Genomic DNA, 25,569 nt, shown 5'->3' with positions numbered 1-25,569 from the left:
TTGGAAAAGGCTTCATAACTTGCCCTCAGTCTTAACACCGACCAGTGTCAGAGCTTGGACTCGGATCTGTGCACCTTTGCTTACACCACCTGGATGCCAGCGCACTTCAGTGCCCACCCTCCCGCTCTGCCCCACGGCCCTGCATCTTTGGAAGCCAGTTTCTCATTCTCAGTCCTACTGACATTTGGGGCCAGGGACTTCTTTGTTCGGGGGGGCTGTCCTGTGCGTTGTAGGGTATTTAGCAGCACCCCTGGTTGTTATCCTCTAGATGCCAGCAGCACCCCTCTCCCTGGTCGTGACAACCAGACATCATTGCCAGCTGTCCCCCCGGCAGACAGAACCGCCCCCAGTTGAGAACCACTGGGGTTAGCCATCTTAAAGGAACACTGAGGCGCGTCCTCTTGAAAGAGAATGTGATATACGTAAACCTGCAGGAGACTCAGGCCAGCGTTGGGTTGTTTTATGCACAGCTTGCCCGGAAAAAAAAGCCTGTGGCACATATCCAGGTGCACCCAGGACAGTCCCGTGAGAAAACCATGGCCAGGGACTGAAAGAAAGTTCAGGAATCTGGGGAGAAGTAAGGACGCATCAAAGGCCTTCAGTTCCTCCCCAAAGTTGATTAAAGAGATTTCAGGCCTGATAAAACGATGGAATCCAGGCTGGATGAACTTGGGGACGCTGTACCACTGCCATTACTTCATCCCGCCGTGTGGAGCTCTTTAACAGGAGCGGGCTGTCCTTGGAGCTGTCTAAAGATGTGTCCTCTTACCAGTGCCCTGCGGACACCGAGAATGGTGGGCCAGGGGCCTGGGGCATGGTCTGAGAGGCTGCCCTTCCTTCCACCTTTTGTTGACTCCAGGCCGGTGGCCCCTGCTTGAGGGTGTAGCAGTTCCTCCTCCTAGAAGAAAAGCCAGTGTTGCCAGCTGCCCTGCTTCTGGGCCTTCCCTGGCATCTCTTCCAGGGGCCGCCCTGAGCCTACCGCATGCGTGCCGATGGGCCGCACCTCTCCTGTGCATTTCTGCCCTATGGTCCTCCCTGTGGGCACCTCGCCCAGCTCTGGTCCCTTCTCGAAGGCATTTGGACCCTGAGGAGGCCAGGCTGCTGTTTCCAGACAACAGTGGAGGAGCCTGTTTCCGGTGGGACAGAGGAGGGGGCTGGGATGGGCTGGAAGTGAGTGGCTGGGTGGAGGCAGATGAGGCCGCCTTGCTCTGTAGACCCCTCTGGCCCCCTCCGCACACCAGACCTCGCCTGGACGATGTCGGTTTCACCCTGCACCTTTGTGTGCACTGTCCCTGCTTCCTGGGTGAACCACCTGTGGGTGCCGGAAAACCCAGCCAGAACATGTCCTTTGGGACATTTTCCACTCTCGCCCCATCCCTGCCGATCCCCGCAGCATTTGCTGGACGGGACGCTCCTGCAGGCCCTGGGCCTTTCTGAGGCTTCTGTCTGCTCTCCCTCTGACGGGGCCTGGCCTAGGAGACACCGAGTTATCTGTTGAAGGAATTAGATGCATGTGCTGATGTCAGGAAGGCCAGTGTGCTGGAGGGGGCAGGCCCCATGACCTCTCAGTGGCGCTGCCCCTGGTCGCCCTGATTGCTCAGTCATGGAACATCTGGGAATGTCTGAGGAGAGGCACTTACATGTTGGCAGCCTTTTAGCCCTAGACGTCCCCCTAAAAGAGGCTGGTATCCCCCGGTCGAGCGATTCCTTGGTTTTGAGAAGGCAGGATGTTTTCCCAGGATGTGGGGAGTTTGAGGTGCGGCATGTAGATGGAGCCCCTGTCCTTGCTGTGAGCTCTCCCTGGTGGCCCAGGCCTGGTGGGCCACGGGGTACAGAGGTGGGCAGGGGACTGGTCACGGGTGGTGGAGTGAGTGGCACTGATCCAAGGGGCCCTGAGTGCCTGGGGTCTGGGAGTGAGTCCCATGGGGCCCGAACGTGAGGGACCCAGGCAAGGCCGACCTCCTGGAGTTAGCACACGGGATCTCACGAGCTGGTGAGAGAACAGGCCGTCCACCCGAGGGGTGGGTGGGGAACAACACAGCCGTTGGACCGGCACGTCCCCGCGCCTGCGTGTACGGGGCTGACTCAGGTGCTGGCCAGGTGGCCGTGCGGCAGTCTCTTTAATGGCGTTCAGATTTTGCGGTGGGTGAGTCAGGCGTGCAGGTGTGGGTGCCGTGCAAGCAGAGTGAGTAAGGAGGGACCTGTGTCCACGTCAGTTAAGGCAGCAGTCGGTTCTAGGAAAGTCAGGAATGCCGGGTAGTCTTGGAACCTGAGGCTGAGTAGATGACGAGGGGTGCAGAGGTGGACATGAGGGTCCTCTGAGCCAGACAACGGGCAGAAGGGAACTGTCCACAGAGACTGGTGTCTGACGTTCCGAGGGGACCACACGCATCCGCCAGGTCGGCCTTGGGAGCCCACCTGGGTGGGCACGGCTGTCACCGGCCTGGAGGGTCCAGCTCTGATATGAAGCTGTGCTGACATCTCAAAAACCTTTCCCCCCAGGTGTTCAAAAGGCCGTCATCTCTTCCAGAGTTTAGGTGAGTCAGGGGCCTTCTCATGTCACAACCTTAAGGTTTTCTAGATGAAGTGAAGAAACGTGGTGATCTTTGCTAGGAAGACCCTGAGAACGAAATAGATTTCACTAGGGTACATTTTAATTCATTTACCATTTCCAGGATTTCAGCAGGATAACAAGGGAGGGACGCAGGGAGAGTTGTGTGACAGATCTTTTGGTGACTTGACCAATTAACACAGATTTTGAGAGAATCTTGAATTTCCCTGGTTGGAAGGGTGTGACTGTAAAAATACTGTTGACTAAAGCCATTGTGATGTATCGCCAATGGAAGTAAAGCGGGGGTGAACCCAGTGAAAGCAAAATCATGCTGTGTAGACAGATCAGGTCACTGTGCGGGGACCCAGGATAACCTGCGGCCTGCTTTCTGGTCCACAGAACAGTGCAGCATCCTTCTTAATTATCACCCTAGCCCTTCTCTGTTCCTCCTGCATCCTCGATGAAAAGGATTAAGCTACCCAGTCACTGAATGGCATCAACCCCTTCTTTGAGCCTTCCAAGAAAGCAGCCCCCTTCACACTCTCACCGAGACCCCATGCTTCCTCGCTGCCTTGGGTTGGAAATGCAGCTCTGACCACACGCGTACTCCTGCTTGTCGATAGCCAGGGGGCACCGACCTATTTTCTATTGTGATTTCTCTTAGGCGTGGCTTTCAGACACTTAATACTAAGCGCACGGCTTGGCAGTTGGCAGAATATATTAAATTAACTGCAGTGTCAGTGATGTTCGTACCTTCTTTCTGCCTTTGCTTGGCACTCTTTCCTCCTCTCTTCCGGAAGTGGCGGGTAGTTAAAAATCAAATGATGATGGCTCGTCTCCTCATCCAGTCCTACGTGATCAGGTTGTTTCTTGGGCCTCTTAGAAAAGTTGACAAACAAGACGGGTCTGCCTTAGCATGGCTGCTTGGGCTGTGTCCCCTGGAGGGGACCAGGCACCCGGTGGTGCCACTCGCTGTATCTTAGACATGAAGAAAGCCTCACACAGGCAGGACCTTGAGCCCAGGGCCGGAAGTTTTCCTTCTTGGCTCTTAGGCTGCTGAAAAACTTGAGAATTGGAACCATTTAGATCAGGTGGCCCGTGAGTGATAGCCCCAAACTGGGCTGCACAAGCACCCGTTTCCAGCAGCCTTTGCAAGTGCGCTACAGCTCCTGTCCAAGGAGCCCTCTGCTGGACGCTTCCTGTTTGGGGCAGATGGGTACCCCTGCCACAATGGCTGGATTAAAAAGATGGAAAAATAGCAAGAATGTCAGAGAGGATATGGAGAAATCGGAACCCTCATGCTTTCCTGCTGGGAATGTAAACAGAAAATAGTTTGGCAATTCCTCAAAAAGTGAACATCAGATCATACAACCCAGCAATTCCATTCCTAGGTATAGTACCTGCCGCCCCCAAATTTGAAAGCAGGGACTCAGACAAGTACATGTACACATATGTTCACAGCAGCACTGTTCACAACACCCAAAGGATAGAAACAGCCCCCAATGTTCATCAGCAGACGAATGGATAAGCCAAAGACGGTATCTCCATCTACCATAATTATTATTCATAAAAAGGAGTGAAGTACTGATCGTGCTACCATGCAGATGAAATTTTAAAACATGCTGAGTGAAAAGAGCCAGACCCCAAAGACCATGTACTGGATGATTTCATTTACATGAAATGTTCGAAATAGGCAAATCCACAGAGAAAGCGCATTAGTGGTTGCCAGGGGCTGAGGGATCGGGGATGGGGAATAACCGCTCATGGGTGTGGGCTGTCTTTTGGGGTGATGGAAACGTTTTAGAACTAGATAAAGGTGGTGGTCTCACAATGTTGTGAATGTCCCAAATGCCACTGAATTGTTCACTTTTTTTTTTTTTTGGTACCTGGAGTTTATTTTTTTTTTATCTTTTGTTTTTATAAATAGATCTTTTGGGGGGAATAATCGCTTTACAATACAGTTTCTGTTGTACACCAAAGTGAATCAGCCATATGCATACATATGTCCCCATATCCCCTCCCTCTTGAGCCTCCCTCCCACCCTGCCTATCCCACCCCTGTAGGTCATCACAGAGCACCGAGCCCATCTCCCTGTGCTATGCTGCTGCTTCCCACTAGCTAACTATTTTACATTTGGTAGTGTATATATGTCAATGCTACTCTCACTTTGCCCCAGCTTCCCTCTCCCACCCTGTGTCCTCAAGTCCATTCTCTATGTCTACCTCTTTATTCCTGCCATGCAGCTAGGTTCATCAGTACCATTTTTTTTTTTTTTTTAGATTCCATATATATGCGTTAGAATACAGTATTTGTTTTTCTCTTTCTGACTTACTTCACTCTATGACAGACTTTCGGTCCATCTACCTCACTACAAATATCTCAATTTCGTTTCTTTTTATGACTGACTAATATTGCATTGTATCTATGTGCCACATCTTCTTTATCCATTCATCTGTCGATGGACACTTAGGTTGCTTCCATGTCCTGGCTATTACAAATAGTGCTGCAGTGAACATTGTGGTACATGTCTCTTTCTGAATCATGGTTTTCTCAGGATATATGCCCAGTAGTGGGATTGCTGGGTCATATGGTAATACGATTTTTAGTTTTTTAAGGAACCTCCATACTGTTTTCCATAGTGGTTGTATCAATTTACATTCCCACCGACAGTGCAGGAGGGTTCCGTTTTCACCAAACCTTTCCCAGCATTTATTGTTTCTAAATTTTTTGTTAATAGCCGTTCTGACTGGCGTGAGGTGATACCTCATGGTAGTTTTGATTTGCATTTCTCTAATAATTAGTGATGTTGAGCATCTTTTCATGTGCCTCTTGGCCATCTGTATGCCTTCCTTGGTGAAATGTCTATTTAGGTCTTCTGCCCATTTTTTAATTGGATTGTTTGGTTTTTTGATATTGAGCTCCATGAGCTGTTTGTATATTTCGAGATTAATCCTTTGTCTGTTGTTTCATTTGCAAATATTTTCTCCCATTCTGAGGGTTGTCTTTTTGTCTTGTGTACTGTTTCCTTTGCTGTGTAAAAGCTTTTAAGTTTAATTAAGTCCCATTTGTTTATTTTTGTTTTTATTTCCATTTCTCTGAGAGGTGGGTGAAAAATGATCTTGCTGTGGTTTATGTCCAAGAGTGTTTTTCCTATGTTTCCCTCTAAGAGTTTTACAGTGTCTGGCCTTACATTTAGGTCTTTAATCCATTTGGAGTTTACTTTTGTGTATGTTAGTAGGGAGTGTATTTCATTCTTTTACATGTAGCTGTCCAATTTTCCCTGCACCACTTATTGAAGAGGCTGTCTTTTCTCCATTGTATGTTCTTGCCTCCTTTGTTGTAAATTAGGTGCCCATATGTGCGTGGGTTTATCTCTGGGCATTCTGTCCTGTACCATTGATCTACATTTCTGTTTTTGTGCCAGTACCGTACTGTCTTGATTACTGTAGCTTTGTGGTATAGTTTGAAGTCGGGGAGCCTCATCCTTCCAACTCTGTTTTTCTTTCTCAATAGTGCTTTGGCTATTCGGGGTCTTTTGTGTTTCCATATGAATTATAATGGCATTCTAATTCTGTGAAGAATGCCATTGGTAGTTTGATAGGGATTGCATTGAATCTGTAGATTGCTTTGGGTAGTATAGTCATTTTCACAATATTGATTCTTTCAATCCAAGAACATGGTATATTTCTCCATCTGTTTATGTTATCTTTGATTTCTTTCGTCAGTGTTTTATAGTTTTCTGAGTACAAATCTTTCGCCTCTTTAGGCAGGTTTATTCCGAGGTATTTTATTCTTTTTGTTGAGATGGTAAATGGGATTGTTTCCTTAATTTCTCTTTCTGATTTTTCGTTGTTGGTGTATAGGAATGCCAGAGATTTCTGTGCATTAATTTTGTATCTTGCAACCTTACCAAATTCATTGATTAGCTCCAGTAGTTTTCTGGTAGCATCTTTAGGATTCTCTATGTATAGTATCATGTCATCTGCAAACAGTGACAGTTTTACTTCTTCTTTTCCAATTTGTATTCCTTTTATTTCTTTTTCTTCTCTGATTGCCGTGGCTAGGACTTCCAAAATATGTTGAATAAGAGTGGCGAGAGTGGACATCCTTGCCTTTTTCCTGATCTTAGAGGAAATGCTTTCAGTTTTTCATCATTGAGTATGATGCTTGCTGTGGGTCTGTCATATATGGCCTTTATTATGTTGAGGTAGTTTCCCTCTTTGCCCATTTTCTGGAGAGTTTTTATCATAAATGGGTGTTGAATTTTGTCAAAAACCCTTTCTGCATCTGTTGAGATTATCATATGGTTTTTATTCCTTAATTTGTTAATGTGGTGTATCACATTGATTGATTTGCATATATTGAAGAATCTTTGCATCTCTGGGATAAATCCCACTTAATCACAGTTTATGATCCTTTTAATGTGCTGTTGGATTCTGTTTGCTAGTATTTTGTTCAGGATTTTTGCATCTATATTCATCAGTGATATTGGTCTGTAATTTTCTTTTTTTGTGATATCTTTTCCTAGTTTTGGTATCAGGGTGAAGGTGGCTTCATAGAATGAATTGGGAGTGTTTCTCCCTCTGCAATTTTTTGGAAGAGTTTGAGAATGATTAGGTGTTAGCTCTACTCTAAGTGTTTGATAGAATTTGCCTCTGAAGCCATCTGGTCCTGGACCTTTGTTTGGTGGAAGATTTTTAATTACAGTTAAAATTTCATTTCTTGTGATAGGTATATTTTTTATCAAAAATAGTTATATTTTTTAAGATATGTTTTCTAATTCTTCCTGGTTCAGTCTTGGAAAATTGTACCTTTCCAAGAATTTGTCCATTTCTTTGTGGTTGTCCATTTTATTGGCATATAGTTCTTTGTAGTAATCTCTTGTAATCCTTTGTATTTCTGCAGTATCAATTGTGATTTCTCCTTTTTCCTTTCTAATTTTATTGATTTGCATCCTCTCCCTTTTTTCCTTGATGAGTCTGGCTAAGGGTTTATCCATTTTGTTTACCTTCTCAAAGAACCAGCTTTTAGTTTTATTGATCTTTGCTCTTTTGTTTGTTTCTATTTCATTTATTTCTCCTCTGATTTTTTTTTTTTTTTTTTTTTTTTTTGCGGTACACGGGCCTCTCACTGTTGTGGCCTCTCCCGTTGCAGAGCACAGGCTCCAGACATGCAGGCTCAGCGGCCATGGCTCACAGGCCCAGTCGCTCTGCGGCATGTGGGATCCTCCCGGACCGGGGCACGAACCCGTGTCCCCTGCATCGGCAGGCGGACTCTCAACCACTGCGCCACCAGGGAAGCCCTCTCCTCTGATTTTTATGATTTCTTTCCTTCTCCTGACTTTGGGTTTTCTTTGTTCTTCTTTCTCTAGTTGGTTTTTTTAAAATTAATTAATTAATTTAGGGCTGTGTTGGGTCTTCGTTTCTGTGCGAGGGCTTTCTCTAGTTGTGGCAAGCGGGGGCCACTCTTCATCGCGGTGCGCGGGCCTCTCACTATCGGGGCCTCTCTTGTTGCGGAGCACAGGCTCCAGATGCGCAGGCTCAGTAGTTGTGGCTCACGGGCCCAGCTGCTCCACGGCATGTGGGATCTTCCCAGACCAGGGCTCGAACCCGTGTCCCCTGCATTGGCAGGCAGATTCTCAACCACTGCGCCACCAGGGAAGCCCCTCTCTAGTTGTTTTATGTGTAGGGTTAGATTGTTTATTTGAGATTTTTCTTGTTTCTTGAGGTGAGATTGAATTGCTATAGACTTTCCTGAACTGGTTTTGCTGTGTCCCATAGGTTTTGGGTCGTCATGTGTTCATTGTCATTTGTTTCTGTGGTTTTTATTTTTTTTATTTCTTCTTTGATTTCTTCAGTGATCTCTTGGTTATTTAGTAGCACACTGTTTAGTCTCCATGTATTTGTGTTTTTTACAGTTTTTTTCCTGTAATTGATTTCCAATCTCATAATGTTGTGGTTAGGAACGATGCTTGATACGATTTCAATTTTCTTAAATTTTCTGAGGCTTGATTTGTGACCCAAGATGTGATCTATCCTGGAGAATGTTCCATGTGCACTTGAGAAGAAAGTGTATTCTGCCACTTTTGGGTAGAATGTTCTATAAATATCAGTTAAATCTAACTGTTCTATTGTGTCATTTAAAGCTTCTGTTTCCGTATGTATTTTCTGTTTGGATGATCTGTCCATTGGTGTAAGTGGCGTGTTAAAGTCCCCTACTATTATTGTGTTACTGTTGATTTCTGCTTTCATGGTGGTTAGCATTTGCCTTATGTATTGAGGTGCTCCTGTGTTGGGTGCATAAACATTTATAGTTGTTATATCTTCTTCTTGGATTGATCCCTTGATCATTATGTAGTGTCCTTCCTTGTCTCTTGTAACAGTCTTTATGTTAAAGTCTATTTTATTGGATATGAGTATTGCTTCTCCAGCTTTCTTTTGATTTCCATCTGCAAGGAATATCCTTTTTCCATCCCTTCACCTTCAGTCTGTATGTGTCGCTAAGTCTGAAGTGGGTCTCTTGTAGACAGCATATATTTGGGTCTTGTTTTTGTATCCATTCAGCCAGTCTGTATCTTTTGGTTGGGGCATTTAATCCATTTACACTCAAGGTTGTTATTGATATGTATGTTCCTATGACCATTTTCTTAATTGTTTTGGGTTTGTTTTTGTAGATCTTTTCTTCTCTTGTGTTTCCCTCCTAGAGAAGTTTCTTTAGCATTTGTGGTAAAGCTGGTTCGGTGGTGCTGAATTCTCTTAGCTTTTGCTTGTCTGAAAAGCTTTTGATTTCTCCCTTGAATCTGAATGAGATCCTTGCTGGGTAATCTTGGTTGTAGGTTTTTCTCTTTCATCACTTTAAGTATATCCTGCCACTCCCTTCTGGCCTGCAGAGTTTCGGCTGAAAAATCAGCTAATAACGTTATGGGAATTCCTTTGTATGTTATTTACTTATTTACTTTTTAATAAATTAATTTTATTTATTTATTTTTGGCTGCATTGGGTCTTCGTTGCTGCATGCGGGCTTTCTCCAGTAGCGGCGAGTGGGGGCTACTGTTTGTTGTGGTGTGCGGGCTTCTCATTGTGGTGGCTTCTCTTTTTGTGGAGCATGGGCTCTAGGTGCATGGGCTTCAGTAGTTGTGGCATGGAGGCTCAGTAGTTGTGGCTCGTGGGCTCTAGAGTGCAGGCTCAGTAGTTGTGGCGCATGGTCTTAGTTGCTCGGCGGCATGTGGGATCTTCCCGGACCAGGGCTCGAACCTGTGTCCTCTGCATTGGCAGGCAGATTCTTAACCACTGTGCCACCAGGGAAGTCCTGATCTCACGGCTTTGGCCAACCATGATCACAGCCGTCTGAGGTTGGGCTGTGATTATTCCCATTTTACAAACGAGGAAACTGGGGCACAGAGAGTTTTGGTCGCTTGCCCAAGACCATACAGCCAGCCAGGTGGAGCCAGGATCACAAAGGGAAAAACATGTCTAATAGCACGTCTGCTCTCTAGGTGGTATTTGTAGGGTGTTGATTTTTTAAAAATACGTGTGATCATCCAGGCTTATAGATTATTTTTTCAACTCAGACTTTTAAAAAATGAATATTTAGATTGAAATCCTGATTCTTCTACATTTTAGTTACATTAGCTTAGAAACTGTTTTCGAATAAAGAAATCGACTATTGGTTGGCAATTATGAGCAGGCCTCAGGCAGTCAGAAGAATTAGAATTGGGTTTTCCCACTTTATTTGTGTCGACCATTAATTTCTGCCACACTGAAACAACATTACATAGCTCTGACGTGTTGTAGCTGCATTTTGCAAGGAGGTCAGTATTGATTACCTTGACCATGTAATTATCGATGTTTATTTTCTGTGATGATTACCTCTTGATTTCCCTGCTAACTGGGTGTGAACTTTCCTTCTGCAGAGACTCCTGCCAGCTACCAGGACAGATGGGGAATAGCAAGAGCCTCTCGGGGCAGAGTCTCTCCCCGCGGTTTCTTCCTGCGGAGCAGGCCGAGATCGACAGATTGTTTGATGCTCTGTCGTCGGCGGAACTCCGCTCCAGTACCTCGCCCAGATCCTTCTCTCTGCAGGCACTGAAGGCAAGAGTAACAGTCAGAAGTTCATGTTGAATTTGGGGAGGGGTCAGGCCAACATTGGCTGTCTGTTCCCGTAAGACAGGTGTGGGAACACGGAGGGGTGTGTTTTCTGGAAAGGGACAGATAGTACCTATTTTCAGCTTTGTGGGTTCCATGGTCCGTGTTGCAGCTGCTCTGCTCAGCCTTCGTATCACAGTGTTTGGGGGACTTTTCCCACTTGAGGTTGACTAGAGGGGCTGGCCTCTTCCTGTCTCTTGAACCACTGTCCCCGATTTCCCTCCAGACGAGTGATAGGCTGCCCTTAGCTGTATTTGTGGGTCCAATAACTGCAAAGTTTCAGGTCCACCTTGACCTGTAGGATTCGTAAGCGTTTGACGTCCTGGGAGTTTTGTGGTTTTCCTAACAAAATAACGAAGTTTCAGAGTCAAGATTCACCTGACAACGAGTGAGAACTGCCCATTTACCCATCTTTTGGCCCCGTTCCATGGGGCTCTTAGCCACGTGTTTGGGTGGTTTGGGTGCTCAGACAGAGCGAGACAACAGCAAAGAGACCTCATCAGCCCATCCCCCTGGGCAGCGGGGAGGCGGTGCAATGTGTGAAGACATTTCAGAGCCTCCTCTTTTAAATTTAGTTTTTTATCGAACTATAGTTGATTTACAACGTAGCATTAATTTCTGCTGTACAGCGACGTGACTCAGCTATACACATATACACATTCTTTTTTATATTCTTTTCCATTATGGTTTCTCCCAGGATATTGAATATAGTTCCATGTACTATATAGTGGGACCCTGTTGTTTATCCATCCTATGTATAATAGTTGACATCTGGTAACCTCAAACTCCCACTCCATCCCTCCCTGACTCCCCCTCGGCCTTGGCGACCACAAGTATGACCTCTTATGTCTGTGAGTCTGTTTCTGTTTTGTAGATAGGTTCTTCTGTGCCATATTTTAGATTCCACATATAAGTGACATCGTATAGTATTTGTCTTTCTCTGTCTGACTTACTTCACTTAGTATGATAATCTCTAGGTCCATCCATGTTGCTGCAAATGGCATTATTTCATTCTTTTTTATGGCTGAGTAGTATTCCATTGTGTATATGTACCACATCTTCTTTATGCATTCCTCTGTCGATGGACACTTAGGTTGTTTCCATGTGTTGGCCATTGTCAGTAGTGCTGCTGTGAACATAGGGGTGCAGGTATCTTTCTGAGTTATAGTTTTGTCCGGATGTATGCCCAGAAGTAGGAGTGTGGGATCATATGGTAGCTCTATTTTTAGTTTTCTGAGGAGAGCCTCCTCTTTAGGACATGCAGAATAGGAGCGGATGGCATTGGGGATCCCCCCAACGTACTCACGTTATAGTTGAGGAAACTGGCCAGGGAGGTTATTGGGGTTACAGCTTGTGTGTGTGTGTGTGTGTGTGTGTGTGTATCTCCACTAGGCCAAAAGCACCCCAGTCTGCTGGGTCACCCACTAAGCTGGAGCAGACAGAACAAGACAGGACACTTAGGAACTTAACTGCTGAGTTCGTGACAAGTTCACAGGTGTTTATCAAGATAAATAGGGTGGGGCTTCCCTGGTGGCGCAGTGGTTAAGAATCCTCCTGCCAGTGCAGGGGACACGGGTTTGAGCCCTGGTCCGGGAAGATCCCACATGCCGCAGAGCAGCTAAGCCTGTGCGCCACAACTACTGAGCCTGCGTTCTACAGCTCACGAGCCACAACTACTGAGCCTGCATGCCACAACTACTGAAGCCTGCACGCCTAGAGCCCATGCTGCACAAGAGAAGCCACTGCAATGAGAAGCCCGCGCACCGCAACGAAGAGTAGCCCCCGCTGGCTGCAACTAGAGAAAGCCTGCGCGCAGCAATGAAGACCCAATGCGGCAAAAAAAAAAAAAAAAAAAAAAAAAGATAAATAGGGTGAAAAGTTGGTCAGAAAACCTTGGCAACCAAATAAAGGTTCCTTTGGGAACGAATTAGAGGTTTCTCTTCCAGTAGAACTTTGGAAACACCGACAGAAATAGGAATACTCTTTTTGAGCAATGAGGGTGGGAAACTGCTTTACAAGAAATACAGAATATTGATGTTGTCACAGACCGTGTAGACACGGGAAGTTGTTACAGGAGACTTCAGTTTTCAGACCTCACTGATTTAGTTCATGGTTTGCTTTCTCTCCCCCTGTATTTATGATCCTGGACAAAATCAGATTTGATGTTGGAGTCAAAGAGAAGAGGATATTTACAGAATGTTACTGGCAAGACGATTAAGAACTAGATTTTTTTCTTTTAATTTTTTGGCCTTGCTGTGTGGCATGTAGGATCTTAGCTCCCTGACCAGAGATTGAACCCATGCCCCCCGCATTGGCAGCGTGGAGTCTTAACCACTGGACTGCCAGGGAAGTCCCAAGAACTAGATTTTTAAAATTTTTAAAAATTTTTATTGGAGTGTAGTTGATTTACAGTGATGTGTTAGTTTCTGCTATACAGCAAAGTGAATCAGTTATACCTATACATATAGCCACTCTTTTTTAGCTTCTATTCCCATATAGGTCATTACAGAATTTTGAGTAGTTCCCTGTGCCATACAGTAGGACCTTATTCGTTATCTATTTTATATATGGTAGTATGTATATGTCACTCCCAATCTCCCAATTTATCCTCCCCCCCCTTTCCAATGCATATGAGCACAAAGAACTCGGATTGATAACGCTAGCTAATATATTTGGAAGTCCATAGTATAGAGCATGCCAGTTTAGCGCTACACAGACCCTATGTTCCATATGGAAATAAATTTAGACATGCAAATGACAGCTACTAGAATCTAGAATTGAGGAGATGTTGTAAGCAGAGTGAAGAGCAGACGATGGCCAGAGGCAGGGATGACACAGCCAGTCTGGGGAGACTGGGAAGTCTGGAGGGCAGGATGGGAACAGATGATGGAAGAGTCTGACGGCCAAGATGAGCCACGAGCCAGGACGCGTTACGTGTGTGGGTCCTGCGGTGTCATGATGCCCTTAGGTGGGGAGAGGTGGTGCATTTGGGGATCTAGGAAGGTTATGTGCTGGTAGCAGTGGTTGGTCTTTCTCCCTTAGCTATATTTCCATCATCCTGCCTCATTTGACTGGCACCCTGTCTGACCTCTTCACCTACCTGTCCCCGCAGAGCCATGTGGGGGAAGCTCTTCCCCAAGAGATGGTCACCAGACTGTTTGAGGGCATGCGGAGGGTGGACGTGACTGGGAAGACCAAGGGGCCCAGTGAGCGCATCTCCCAGGAGCAGTTCACAGTGTCCATGTCCTACCTTTTGAAAGGAAATGCTGAGGAGAAGAGTCTTGTGATCCTGAAAATGATTTCTGCCACAGAAGGTCCCGTGAAAGCAAGAGAGGTCAAAAAGGTAAGAGGCCACCAGGCCCTTTGCAGCCATCCCAAGCAGCCTTGGTATCCTTTGGTGGGGGACCTAGGACGATTAAGCAGCTGATGGAGGCATTGCGCACAAGTCCACCCCGGGGGGCGGGTACCTAGACCATGTCACTGGCTGAGGTCAGAACTCCTGGACAAAAAGGCACTGGCAATCTAGACCAGCCAAATGTGTCATTAGAAAAATGAGTAACTACCCAAGTTACACGATCTGTTCCAGATTGTGGTCCATCACAGCTGGCCTTAAGGACATGAGACACCCTTCCCCATGTTGATATGATGTAGGTCATAGGTGACAACGGAAATGCGATTAATGGTAAAATTGCGGTCTTCAAGTTTACAGAGGACCTGGTTGGCTCTGTGGCACATGTGCTAAACTACAGACAGGAGCTGAGAGGCTGGACTCAGAAGCAAGCCCCAGGCTCCTCGTCCAGGGTGCAGGTGCTGGCTGCTCAGCTGTGCTCCGAGATGAAGCTTCAAGGCAAGTGCCCTGCCTCAGTCCTTAGACCCTGGCCTTGTAGAGTGGTACCACACCATCTCCATTACTGTAGACTTGTACTGAACCTTTGAAGCCAGCAAATGTGGGTCTTCCAACTTTGGAGGACTATTTAGATTATTTAACCGTGGGCAGTCGTTCATAGTATTCCTTTATAATCCTTATTTCTGCAGGGTCAGTAGTGACGTCCCCACTTTCTGATGTTAGCCATTTGATTCTTCTCCTTTTTTCTTGGTCAGTCTAGCTAATGGTTTGTTCACTTTTTGTTATTTTCAAAGAGCCAACTTTTGGTTTTATGGGTTTTCTCTGTTGTCTAATCTCTATTTCATTTATCTTCATCCAAGTCTTTTATTTCTTTCTTCTGCTTCTTTTAGATTTAGTTTGGTTTTCTTTCCTTTTTTTAAAAAGAAATTTTATTGAAGTATAGTTGATTTACAATGTTGTGTCAATTTCTGCTGTACAGCAAAGGGACTCAGCTATGTATATATATATATGAATATATACATTCTTACTCTTTTTAAAAAATATTTATTTACTTTTGGCTGCATCAGGTCTTAGTTGCAGCACGCAGGATCTTTCATTGCAGTGTGCGGGCTTCTCTCTAGTTGTGGCACATGGGCTCAGTAGTTGTGGCACGTGGGCTTAGTTGCCCCACGGCATGTGGGTTCTTAGTTCCCTGACCAGGGATTGAACCAGAGTCACCTGCATTGCAAGACCTGCATTGCAAGTGATTCTTAATCACTGGACCACCAGGGAAGTCCCTATATTATTATTCTTTTCCATTATGGTTTGTCACAGGATGTTAAATGTAGTTCCCTGTGCCATACAGTAGGACCTTGTTTATCCATCCTATATATACTAGTTTGCCTCTGCTAATCCCAAACTCCCAATCCTTCCCTCCCCTCCCCTACCTCCCCCTTGGCAACCACAAGTCTGTTCTCTATGTCTGTGAGTCTGTTTTTGTTTCATAGATATGTGTCATATTTTAGATTCCACATATAAGTGATATCATATGGTATTTGTCTTTCTCTTTCTGACTTACCTTTCTTAGTATGATAATCTCTAGGTCCCTCCATGTTGCTGCAAATGGCATTATTTCATTCTTTTTTTATGGCTGAGTAATATTCCATTATATATATCTGCCACATCTCCTTTATCCATTCATCTGTCCATGGACATTTAGGTTGTTTCCATGTCCTGGCTATTGTAAATAGTGCTACAGTGAACACTGGGGTGCATGTGTCTTTTTGAATTATGGTTTTCTCAGGGTGTATGCCTAGTAGTGGGATCGCTGGGTCATATGGTAGTTCCATTTTTAGTTTTTTAAGGATCCTCCATACTGTTCTCCACAGTGGCTGTACAATTTACATTCCCATGAACAGTGCAAGAGGGTTCTCTTTTCTCTGCACCCTCTCCAGCATTTATTCATTTTAGATTTTCTGATGATGGCCATTCTGACTGGTGTGAGGTGGTACCTCATTGTAGTTTTGATTTGCATTTCTTTAATAATTAGCGATCTTGAGCATCTCTTCTCTTCTTGGCCATCTGTATGTCTTCTTTGGAGTAATGTCTGTTTACGTCTTCTGCCCATTTATGAATTGGGTTGTTTGTTTTTTTGTTGTTGTTGAGTTGTATGAGCCATTTGTATATTTTGGAAATTAAGCCCTTGTTGGTCATATCATTTGCAAATATTTTCTCCCAGTCTGTAGGTTGTCTTTTTGTTTTGTTTATGGTTTCCTTTGCTGTGCAAAAGCTTTTAAGTTTGATTAGGTCCCATTTGTTTATTTTGGCTTTTATTTCTATTGCTCTGGGAGCCTGACCTAAGAAAACATGGGTATGATTTATGTCAGAGAATGTTTTGCCTATGTTCTCTTCTAGGAGTTTTATGGTGTCTTGTCTTATATTTAGGTCTTTAAGTAATTTTGAGTTTATTTTTGTGTGTGGTGAGAGGGTGTGTTCTAACTTCACTGATGTAAAATGCAGCTGTGCAGCTTTTCCAGCACCACTTGCTGAAGAGACTGTCTTTTCTCCATTGTATATTCTTGCCTGCTTTGTTGAAGATTAATTGGCCGTAGGTGTGTGGGCTTATTTCTGGGCTCTCTCTTCTGTTCCATTGATCTATATGCCTGTTTTTGTGCCAATATCATGCTGTTTTGATTACTGTAACTTGGTAATATTGTCTGAAGTCTGGGAGGGTTATGTCTCCAGCTTTGCTCTTTTTCCTCAGGATTGCTTTGACAATTCTGGGTCTTTTATGGTTCCATATAAATTTTATTATTATTTGTTCTATTTCTGTGCAAAATGTCATGGGTAATTTCATAGGTATTGCATTATACCTATAGATTGCTTTGGGTAGTATGGCCATTTAAACAATATTCTTCCAATCCAAGAGCATGGGATATCTTTCCATTTCTTTGAATCATCTTTTAAAAAATAAATAGTTAATTAATTTATGGCTGTGTTGGGTCTTTGTTGCTGCACACGGTCTTTCTCTAGTTGTGGCAAGCAAGGGCTGCTCTTCATTGTGGTGCATGGGCTTCTCATTGTGGTGGCTTCTCTTGTTGCAGAGCACGGTCTCTAGGCATGCAGGCTCAGTAGTTGTGGCCTGCGGGCTCAGTAGCTGTGGCTTGTGGGCTCTAGAGTTCTAGTAGTTTTTGCGTGGAGTCTTGAGGGTTTTCTATATATATTATCATGTCATCTGTGTACTATGATAATTTTACCTCCGCCCTACCAAGTTGAATACCTTTTATTTCTATTTCTTGTCTGATTGCTGTGGCTAGGATTTCCAATGCTATGTTGAAGAGAAGTGGTGAGAGTGGTCACCCTTGTCTTGTTGCAGATTTTAGCAGGAAGGCTTTCGGCTTTTCACCATTGAGTATTATGTTGGCTGTGGGTTTGTCATAAATAGCTTTTATTATGTTGAGATACGTTCCCTCTATACCCAATTTTGTAAGGGCTTTTATCATGCATGGGTGTTGAATTTCATCATATGCTTTTTATGCATCTATTAAGATGATCATGTAGTGTTTGTCCTTTCTTTTGTTGATGTGGTATATCATGTAGATTGATTTGAATATGTTGAACCATCCTGGTGATCCTGGGATGAATCCAACTTGGTTGTGGTGTATGACTTTTTTAATGTGTTGTTGGATTCGGTTTGCTAATAATTCGTTGAGAATTTTTGCATCTATATTCATCAAAGGTATTGGCCTGTAATTATCTTTTTTGGTAGTGTCTTTGTCTGCTTTTGGTATCAGGGTGATAGTGTCTTCATAGAATGTTTTTGGGAGTGTTCCTTCCTCTTCAGTTTTTTGGAAGAATTTGAGAAAGATCAGTATAAGTTTTTCTTTGTATGTTTGGTAGAATTTGCCTGTGAAGCCATATGGTCCTGGAATTTTATTTTAGGCAGGTTTTGTTTTGTTTGCTGTTTTTTTTTTTTTTAACAGGTTTGATTTCTTTTCTAGTGATTGGTCTGTTTAAGTTGTCTCTTTCTTTGTGATTCAGTTTTGATGGGTTATATGTTTCTAGAAAGTTGTCCATTTCTTGGAGGTTGTCAGATTTGTTGGCATATAATTGTTCATAGTATTCACTCATGGTTTTTTGTATTTCTGTGGTATCTGTTGTGATTTCTCTTCTTTCATTTCTTATTTTGTTTATTTGGGTCTTCTCTCTTTTCTTTTTGGTGAGCCTGGCCAAAGGTTTGTCAATTTTGTTTACCCTTTCAAAGAAACAGCTCTTGGTTTTATGGATTTTTTTGTTTGTTTTTTAATCTCTCTTATATTTATTTCATTTCTGATCTTTATTATCTTTCCTTTGCTTTATTATCTTTTCCTTTAGGTTTTGTTTGTTCTTTTTCTAATTTTTTTAGGTAGTGTGTTAGGTTGTTTATTTGAGATATTTGTTGCTTTTTTAAAAAAATATATTTATTTAGTTTTGGCTATGCTGGGTTTTCATTGCTGCATGCGGGCTTTCTCTAGTTGTGGCGAGCGGGGGCTACTCTTTGTTGCAGTGCGCAGGTTTCTCATTGCAGTGGCTTCTCTTTGTTGTGGAGCACAGGCTCTAGGCACACGGGCTTCAGTAGTTGTGGCACACGGGCTCAGTAGTTGTGGCTCGCGGGCTGTAGTGCACAGACTTTGTAGTTGTGGCACACGGGCTTAGTTGCTCTGTGGTATGTGGGATCTTCCCGGACCAGGGCTCGAACCCGTGTCCCCTGCATTGGCAGGCAGACTCCCAACCACTGCACCACCAGGGAAGTCCCGAGATATTTGTTTCTTAAAGAAGGCCTGTATCACTATGAACTACCCTCTAAGAACTGCTTTTGCTACATCCCATAGTTCTTGTATGGTTGTGTTTTCATTGTCATTTGCTCAAGGTATTTCTTAATTTCTTCTTTGATTTCATCATTGACCCATTGGGTTTTTTTAAATTATTTTTATTTTTGGCTGCATTGGGTCTTTGTTGCTGCGTGTACGCTTTCTCTAGTTGTCGTGAGTGGGGGCTACTCTTCGTTGCAGTGCACGGGCTTCTCATTATGGTGGCTTCTCTTGTTGTGGAGCAGGGCTCTAGGCTCATGGGCTTCATTTGTGGCATGTGGGCTCAGTAGTTGTGGTGCACGGGCTTAGCTGCTCTGCAGCATGTGGGATCTTCCTGGACCAGGGCTCGAACCCATGTGTCCCCTGCCTTGGCAGGCAGATTCTTAACCACTGCACCACCAGGGAAGCCTGACCCATTGTTTTTTTAGTGGCATGTTTAGCCTCTATGTAATTGTTTTTTTCTCGTTTCTTTTTCTGTGGTTGAGTTTTAGTTTCATGCTGTTGTGGTCAGAAAAGATGCTTGAAATAATTTCTGTACTCTTAAATTTGTTGAGGCTTGTTTTGTGCCCAAGTGTGTGGTCAATCCTAGAAAATGTTCTGTGTGCACTTGAAAAGAATGTATTTTTTTTTAGATGTAATGTCCTGAAGATATCAATTAAGTCTAACTGTTCTAATGTATGATTTGGGACCTCTGTTGCCTTATTGATTTTCTGTCTCAAAGATCTATTCATTGATGTGAGTGCGGTGCTAAAGTCTCCTACTATTACTATATTCCTGTCAGTTTCTCCCTTTATGTCTGTTAGTATTTGTTTTCTGTATTTGGGTGCTTCTATATTGGGTGCATATATGTTGACAAATGTAATATCCTCTCCTTGTATTGATCCTTTTATTATTATATAGTGTCCTTCTTTATCTTTCTTTATAACCTTTGTTTTAAAGTCTTTTTTGTCTGATATGAGTATTGCGACCCCTGCTTTCTTTTCATTTCTGTTTGCATGCAGTATCTTTCTCCATCCCCTCACTTTTAATACACGTGTGTCCTTTGCCCTAAAGTGGGTGTCTTGTAGGCAGCATGTTGTAGACTCTTGTTTTTTATCCAATCTACCACTCAGTGTCTTTTGATGGGAGCATTTAGTCCATTGACATTAAGGTAATTATTGATAGATATATATTTATTTCCATTTTAAACCTTGTTTTCCTGTTGATTTTATATTCTTTTGTCCCTTTTTCTTTTGTGCTTTTCTTTTGTATTATGCTTATAGTTTTTTCTTTTTGATTTTTGTGAGTCTGTTGTATGTTTTTGACTTGTGGTTGCCCTGTTTTTCAAGTATGTTAACCCCTTCATTTATCTACTTGCTTTAGACTAGTAGTCACTTAGGCTCAAACACATTCTAGAAAAATAATTGTGATTTTCTCTTTCCTATAGATTCTTACTACTTTTCTATTTAGAGAAGACCTTTCAATATTTCTTTTAGGATAGATTTAGTATTGCTGTATTTTTTTAGCTTTTGCTTGTCTGAGGAATTCTTTTTCTCTCCTTCTGTTCTAAATGATAATCTTGCCGGGTAGAGTGTCCTAGGTTGCCGATTTTTCCCTTTCAGAACTTTGAATATATCTTGCCACTCCCTTCTGGCCTGCGACGTTTCTGTAGAGAAATCAGCTGACAGCCTTATGGGGGGTCCCTTGTCGTTAACTCTTTTTCTCTTGTTGCCTTTAGAATCCTCTTTCTTATGTTTAACTTTTGACATTTTTATTATAATATGTATTGGTGTAGGTCTTTCTGGGTTTATCTTGTTCAGGACCCTCTGTGTTTCCTGTATCTGCATATCTGTTTCCTTCTTTAGCTTTGGGAAGTTTTAAGCCATAATTTCTTCAAATACGTTTTCAGTCCCCTTTTCTCTTTCTCCTCCTTCTGGGATCCCTATGATGTGTAGATGGGCATGCTTTACATTCTCCCATAGGTCTCTTGTATTGCTTTCATGTTTTTCACTTGGCTTTCTGTCTGATGTCCTGATTGGATGATTTCCTTTACTGTATCTTCCAGATCACTTATTCGTTCTTCTGCATTATTTATTCTGCTATTCATAGCCTTTGGTTCTGCTTTTGTCTCAGCAAATGAATCTCCTAATGTTTCTTGAGTCCTCATTATAGTTTCTAGTTCCTTTTTTACAGTAATCTGCATTTCTGTTGATAGCCTTTCTTAGTTCCTTCAGTATTTTCATTATCTCCTTTTTGAACTTGGTATCTATTAGACTGAAGAGGCCTGTTTCATTGTTTGTTCTTTCAGGGGAATTCTCTTGATCTTTTCATTGGGAGTGGTCCCTCTGCTTCTTCATTTTACTTATATTTCTCTTGCTCTATGAGTTTAGGAGAAACAATTATCTACTGTGGTCTCGGAGGGCTATTTTTATGTGGGAGTGTCCCTGTGTCGCCTGCATGGGTTTAGTATTTTTTTGGTGCAAGGGCTGTTTTCAGTATGGATGCCTGCTGCCTCTTTCCTCAGTGTGTGCTGGCTGTTATCCCCTTGATAGGAGGTGCGACTCGTGTTGCGATGACCAGAGCCAGCACTGGCCAGTGAGTGGGGACTCGTCTTCCCTCTGTGGTTATCACTGCCCTGTCCAGGGCAGGGTCTGCTCTCTAGTTGTTGGCGTAGAAGCCCCTAGCTCTGTTTCTGATCTGCAGTGCAAGAATAGGCGGGATTGGAGCGCTCCCACTGGGAGAGGAGCCACTGAGTATTGCTGTGCTGGAACTGTTCACCTGTGAGTGTGTCACCTTTCACCTGCTGTGCGGGCTCACAGAGTACACTGTTGTTGGCACTGCCCTCAGCCCCACGTCAGCTCTGGGTGTGCTGGCAGTCAGCCCTGGTGCCTCTCAGGCTCTGTTTTCACAAGGCCACCAGCGCAGATCCACTGAAGTCAGGTCCCAGGACTGCAGTCGTTACATACCTGGACCCACTATGGGAGCTGTGGATGCAGCTCAGACCCTGGCCCAGCCCAGCCTCCGCGTGTACGCACCCACAAAGCCCACAGCTGCTAAGGCCAGACCCGTCCCAGCTGCGGGAGCACCAGTTGTCCGTTTGGTTGCTCCACAGGCACTGAATTTACAAAGTCGGCCGTGGAGGTATAAATCCAAGGTTCACGCAGCCGTGGGGAGAGATTTCAGCTCTGCTTCCTAAGTCACACGGCCTGTGGGCCTCAGCTGTGATTTCAGCCCCACCTCTGTGTATGGGCAACCCACTGCTGTCTGCTTCTGGGGGCACAGGGCAGTGGCTGGGGCACACGAGCCTGCCCAGGCAGGAGGGGACCGGGGTGGCTGGGGTGTGTGACCTGCCTGGGCAGGAGCCTGTCCTGGGGCCTGCGTAGGCAGGAGCCGGCGGGTGGGGAAAGAGGCTGCGATGGCAGCCCCGCCTCTACCTTGGCCACTTAACAATGGTGCTTCGCTGCTGTGGCGGCCTGGGGTTCTTCTGCAAACACTCCTGGTTGCTGCGCCCCACGCTCCAGCCCCTTCAGGCTGTCTCCGCACAGCTAACAGCAGTCCTCTCCCTGGGTCTGTCCCCTAAACCCCGTATTACAGCCCCCAGCCCCCACCCATACCAGCGGACGTGCGTCTCAGGCTGGGGCACACAGGGCGGTGGCACAGCCATCCGTGTAGGTCTCTCTCTGTCCTGTCTGCCACTAACTGGTTGCTGTGCTCTCCTCCAAGCCGCTGAAGCTCCCTTTCTGTCCCGGCTGATCTCCCCATCGGTGAGGCTTCCCTGGGTGCGGGAACCTCTCCTCTCCTTCAGCTCCACCCCCCCCAGGGGCACAGGTCTCGTCCCACTTCCTCTATTGTTTTTTTCCTTTGTCCTGCCCAGTTACTTGGAGATCTTTCTTGTCCTTTGAGGTGTTTGAGGTCTTCTGCTAGTTTTCTGAGAGCATTGTTCCATTCATAGATGTATTCTTGATGTTTTTGTGGGAAGAGGTGAGTTCCACGTCCTACTACTGACCATCTTGATTCTGATCGCTAGTTTGATTTTCTTTTTTTCATTTCTCAAGTTAGAAGTTTAGGTTATTGATTTGAGATCTCTCTTCTTTTTCATATAGGCATTTATGACTATAAATTTCCCTCTAAGCACTGCTTTAGCTGAAGCCCATAAGTTTTGGTATATTGTGTTTTTGTTTTCATTCATCTCAGTTTTTTCTTTTTTTTAAAATTATTTATTTATTTATGTGGTCGTTCTGGGTCTTAGTTGTGGCAGGTGGGCTCCTTAGTTGAGGCTCGCCGGCTCCTTAGTTGTGGCCTGTGAACTCTTAGTTGTGGCATGCTTGTGGGATCTAGTTCCCTGACTAGGGATTGAACCTGTGTCCCCTGCATTGGGAGCGTGGAGTCTTATCCACTGCGCAACCAGGGAAGTCCCCATCTCAGTATTTTCTAACTTCCCTCGTGATTTCTTCTTTGGCCTGTTGGTTGGTTAGAGGTATAGTCTTTAATTTCTATGTGTTTGTGAAATTCCCAAATTGCCTTGTTACTGATTTGTCATTTCATTACATTGTGGTTGAAGAACATACATTACATGATTTCAGTTCTTTTCAATTTATTGAGGCATGTTTTATGGCCTAACATATGGTCTGTTCTGGAGAATATTCCAGGTACACTTGAGAAGAATATATATTCTGCTATTGTTGGCTGAGAAACAGTATATAATTAAATTTACTTGCGATTTAAAAATACCTTGTGGTGAATCTCTTTGTAAAGTAGATTCGTTTTATAAAAGTGTTACTGTTTTATTATAAAGCTGGATTTTTAAACACAGTTTGAAAAATTAAGCGAGGTATTTGGAACTTGGAAAGAATAATGACACAATATACTATATAATACTGTTATATATATATATACACACATATATATGTGTGTATATATATGTATATACATATATATGAATGAAGTACCGACAGCTTGTCTCTTGGTATCACCTCCATGTCACCTCTGTTCTTAGTAGATAAGAGATGGAAATCAGAATGATGGGTGCTGGTCGGAAACAATTAAGTATAATTTGTAGTTAATGATATCCGTTCTCCCCAGATAAACTAGAGGGGTGCCCAGGAAGTAACCAACCACTACCCTGCCATAGCTGGAGGACAGCACACTTTCTAAATCCTTTCCAAATGATTTTGTTAGGACTAGTGGCTTTTGGTGTAGCCCTCTCAGGAGGGATTGCTGGGGAGTCTTGGGGCCCCTGGGGTGAGGGTGTAGCTGTCTCCTGTGTTTCTGAAATGCAGCTTGGAGCAGAGAGAAAAGAGAAGAGTGTCGATATTGAATTGTTTAGATGAGCACTGTCCGATAGAGACAGAATGTGAACTCCAAAGCCAACCACATGTGAAATTTTACATATTTCAGTAACCACATGGAAATACCAAAAAGAAACAAGCAAAATTAATCTTAAGAATATGTCCAAAGTATACTTTAACATTCGCAATCAATGTAAAAAAAATGAGATATTTTACGTTCATTTTCTTTTTCACGCCAAGCCTTTGAAATGGGGTGTGCATTTTACACTTACTGTGCATCTCAATGCAGACGAACCACGCGTGCCTCCCCCGCTGGACAGAGCAGGTTTAGGTAAGTAGAGAAAAGGCGATGTCCTCACCCACTGATACTGTTTTCTCCTCCCCTAGGCGGAGAGAAGCCTCTGGGGCCTCAGCGGCTGGAATGTGACCGAACCACAGTTGAGGACTGGGTGTTCCGGGCTCCCCACGTGGCCACGTTTCTGAGCGTGGTCATCCACCAAGGCTTCCTCCTCCTGGGCTCGTCCGTCGATCTGGCCACCCTGGTCCCCGAGCGCCAAGTCGACCAGGGACGGGAGTTTGCGAGCGTCCTGGATGTCCTGTCCGTTATCTACATCAACTCCCACCTGCCCAGGGAGCAGAGGCACCACTGGCGCCTGCTGTTCTCATCCGAGCTCCACGGGCACAGCTTCGCCCAGCTCTGCGGGCGCATCACACACTGCGGGCCCTGCGTGGTGCTGCTCGAGGACCACGACGGCCATGTGTTCGGTGGCTTTGCTTCCTGCTCCTGGGAGGTCAAACCTCAGTTTCAAGGTGAGTCTTGGCCACCAAAACCCCACATGGTAGCACCAGTGCTCGTTCCAAGTTCTGGTCAGACGGCTGCTGTGTGGAGACCTCCGAGCCCCGCCAGGGGATGTGCGTGTTTCTTCCATCTCCTCCCGCAGGCGTTTTGCTAGACGTGTTTGGGAGGATAGTGAAACGGGGTGTTTCTTTATGATGGTTTAACTTCATGGATTCTCTATAGATTCTCTATAGATTCTCTATAGATTCTGGCTGCAGGGTCAGGTGAGCAGGACAGCTGTCCTCACCCCTGGCCTTCAGGTGAGGAAACAGCGGATCAGCATTAAACGATGCCAGGTCCTGACCGCGGGCGAGGCTGGGCCGTAGGTGCTGCATAGGGGACTGGGAGGTACCGGCTCTTGCAGGTGGGGTGTGTTTTCTCGGAGGACCGTCTTCCTTTCCTGGAACCCCCTGTGTGGGTCTGCTTTGCTGCTTCTGCCCGTAGTTTTTCGGTTTTGTGATTTTGCTGGAGATTGGAAGCTCTTTGCTAGACCTTGAATGCCCTGGATCAAAGGCCCTGATGAAATACTTCCCTTCCTCAAAGAACTACTCTGATAAACGCTCTTAAAGGACTCTTTTTGAAAACGCTCATCTC

At 44.6% G+C, this 25,569-nt stretch overlaps 1 protein-coding gene across 1 annotated transcript in view; it reads left to right on the top strand.

The window, feature by feature from the left end:
* Window positions 1–2,510: 2,510 nt before the first annotated feature.
* The window catches only part of MEAK7 (MTOR associated protein, eak-7 homolog), a 47,668-nt gene continuing 24,609 nt past the window's right edge, over window positions 2,511–25,569 (top strand). Inside the window, exons 1-5 of the mRNA XM_060132255.1 lie at window positions 2,511–2,537; window positions 10,464–10,641; window positions 13,808–14,038; window positions 14,398–14,542; window positions 24,525–24,947. Coding sequence (XP_059988238.1) covers window positions 10,489–10,641; window positions 13,808–14,038; window positions 14,398–14,542; window positions 24,525–24,947 — 952 coding nt within the window. The 5' untranslated portion in view covers window positions 2,511–2,537; window positions 10,464–10,488. The remainder of the gene's footprint in view (window positions 2,538–10,463; window positions 10,642–13,807; window positions 14,039–14,397; window positions 14,543–24,524; window positions 24,948–25,569) is intronic.

Source organism: Lagenorhynchus albirostris, chromosome 19, assembly GCF_949774975.1.
Source record: "Lagenorhynchus albirostris chromosome 19, mLagAlb1.1, whole genome shotgun sequence".
In the NCBI taxonomy this organism is placed as follows: Eukaryota; Metazoa; Chordata; class Mammalia; order Artiodactyla; family Delphinidae; genus Lagenorhynchus; species Lagenorhynchus albirostris.
The sequence above is the reverse complement of the archived record's forward strand: the minus strand, read 5'-3'. Positions and strand labels throughout refer to the sequence as shown.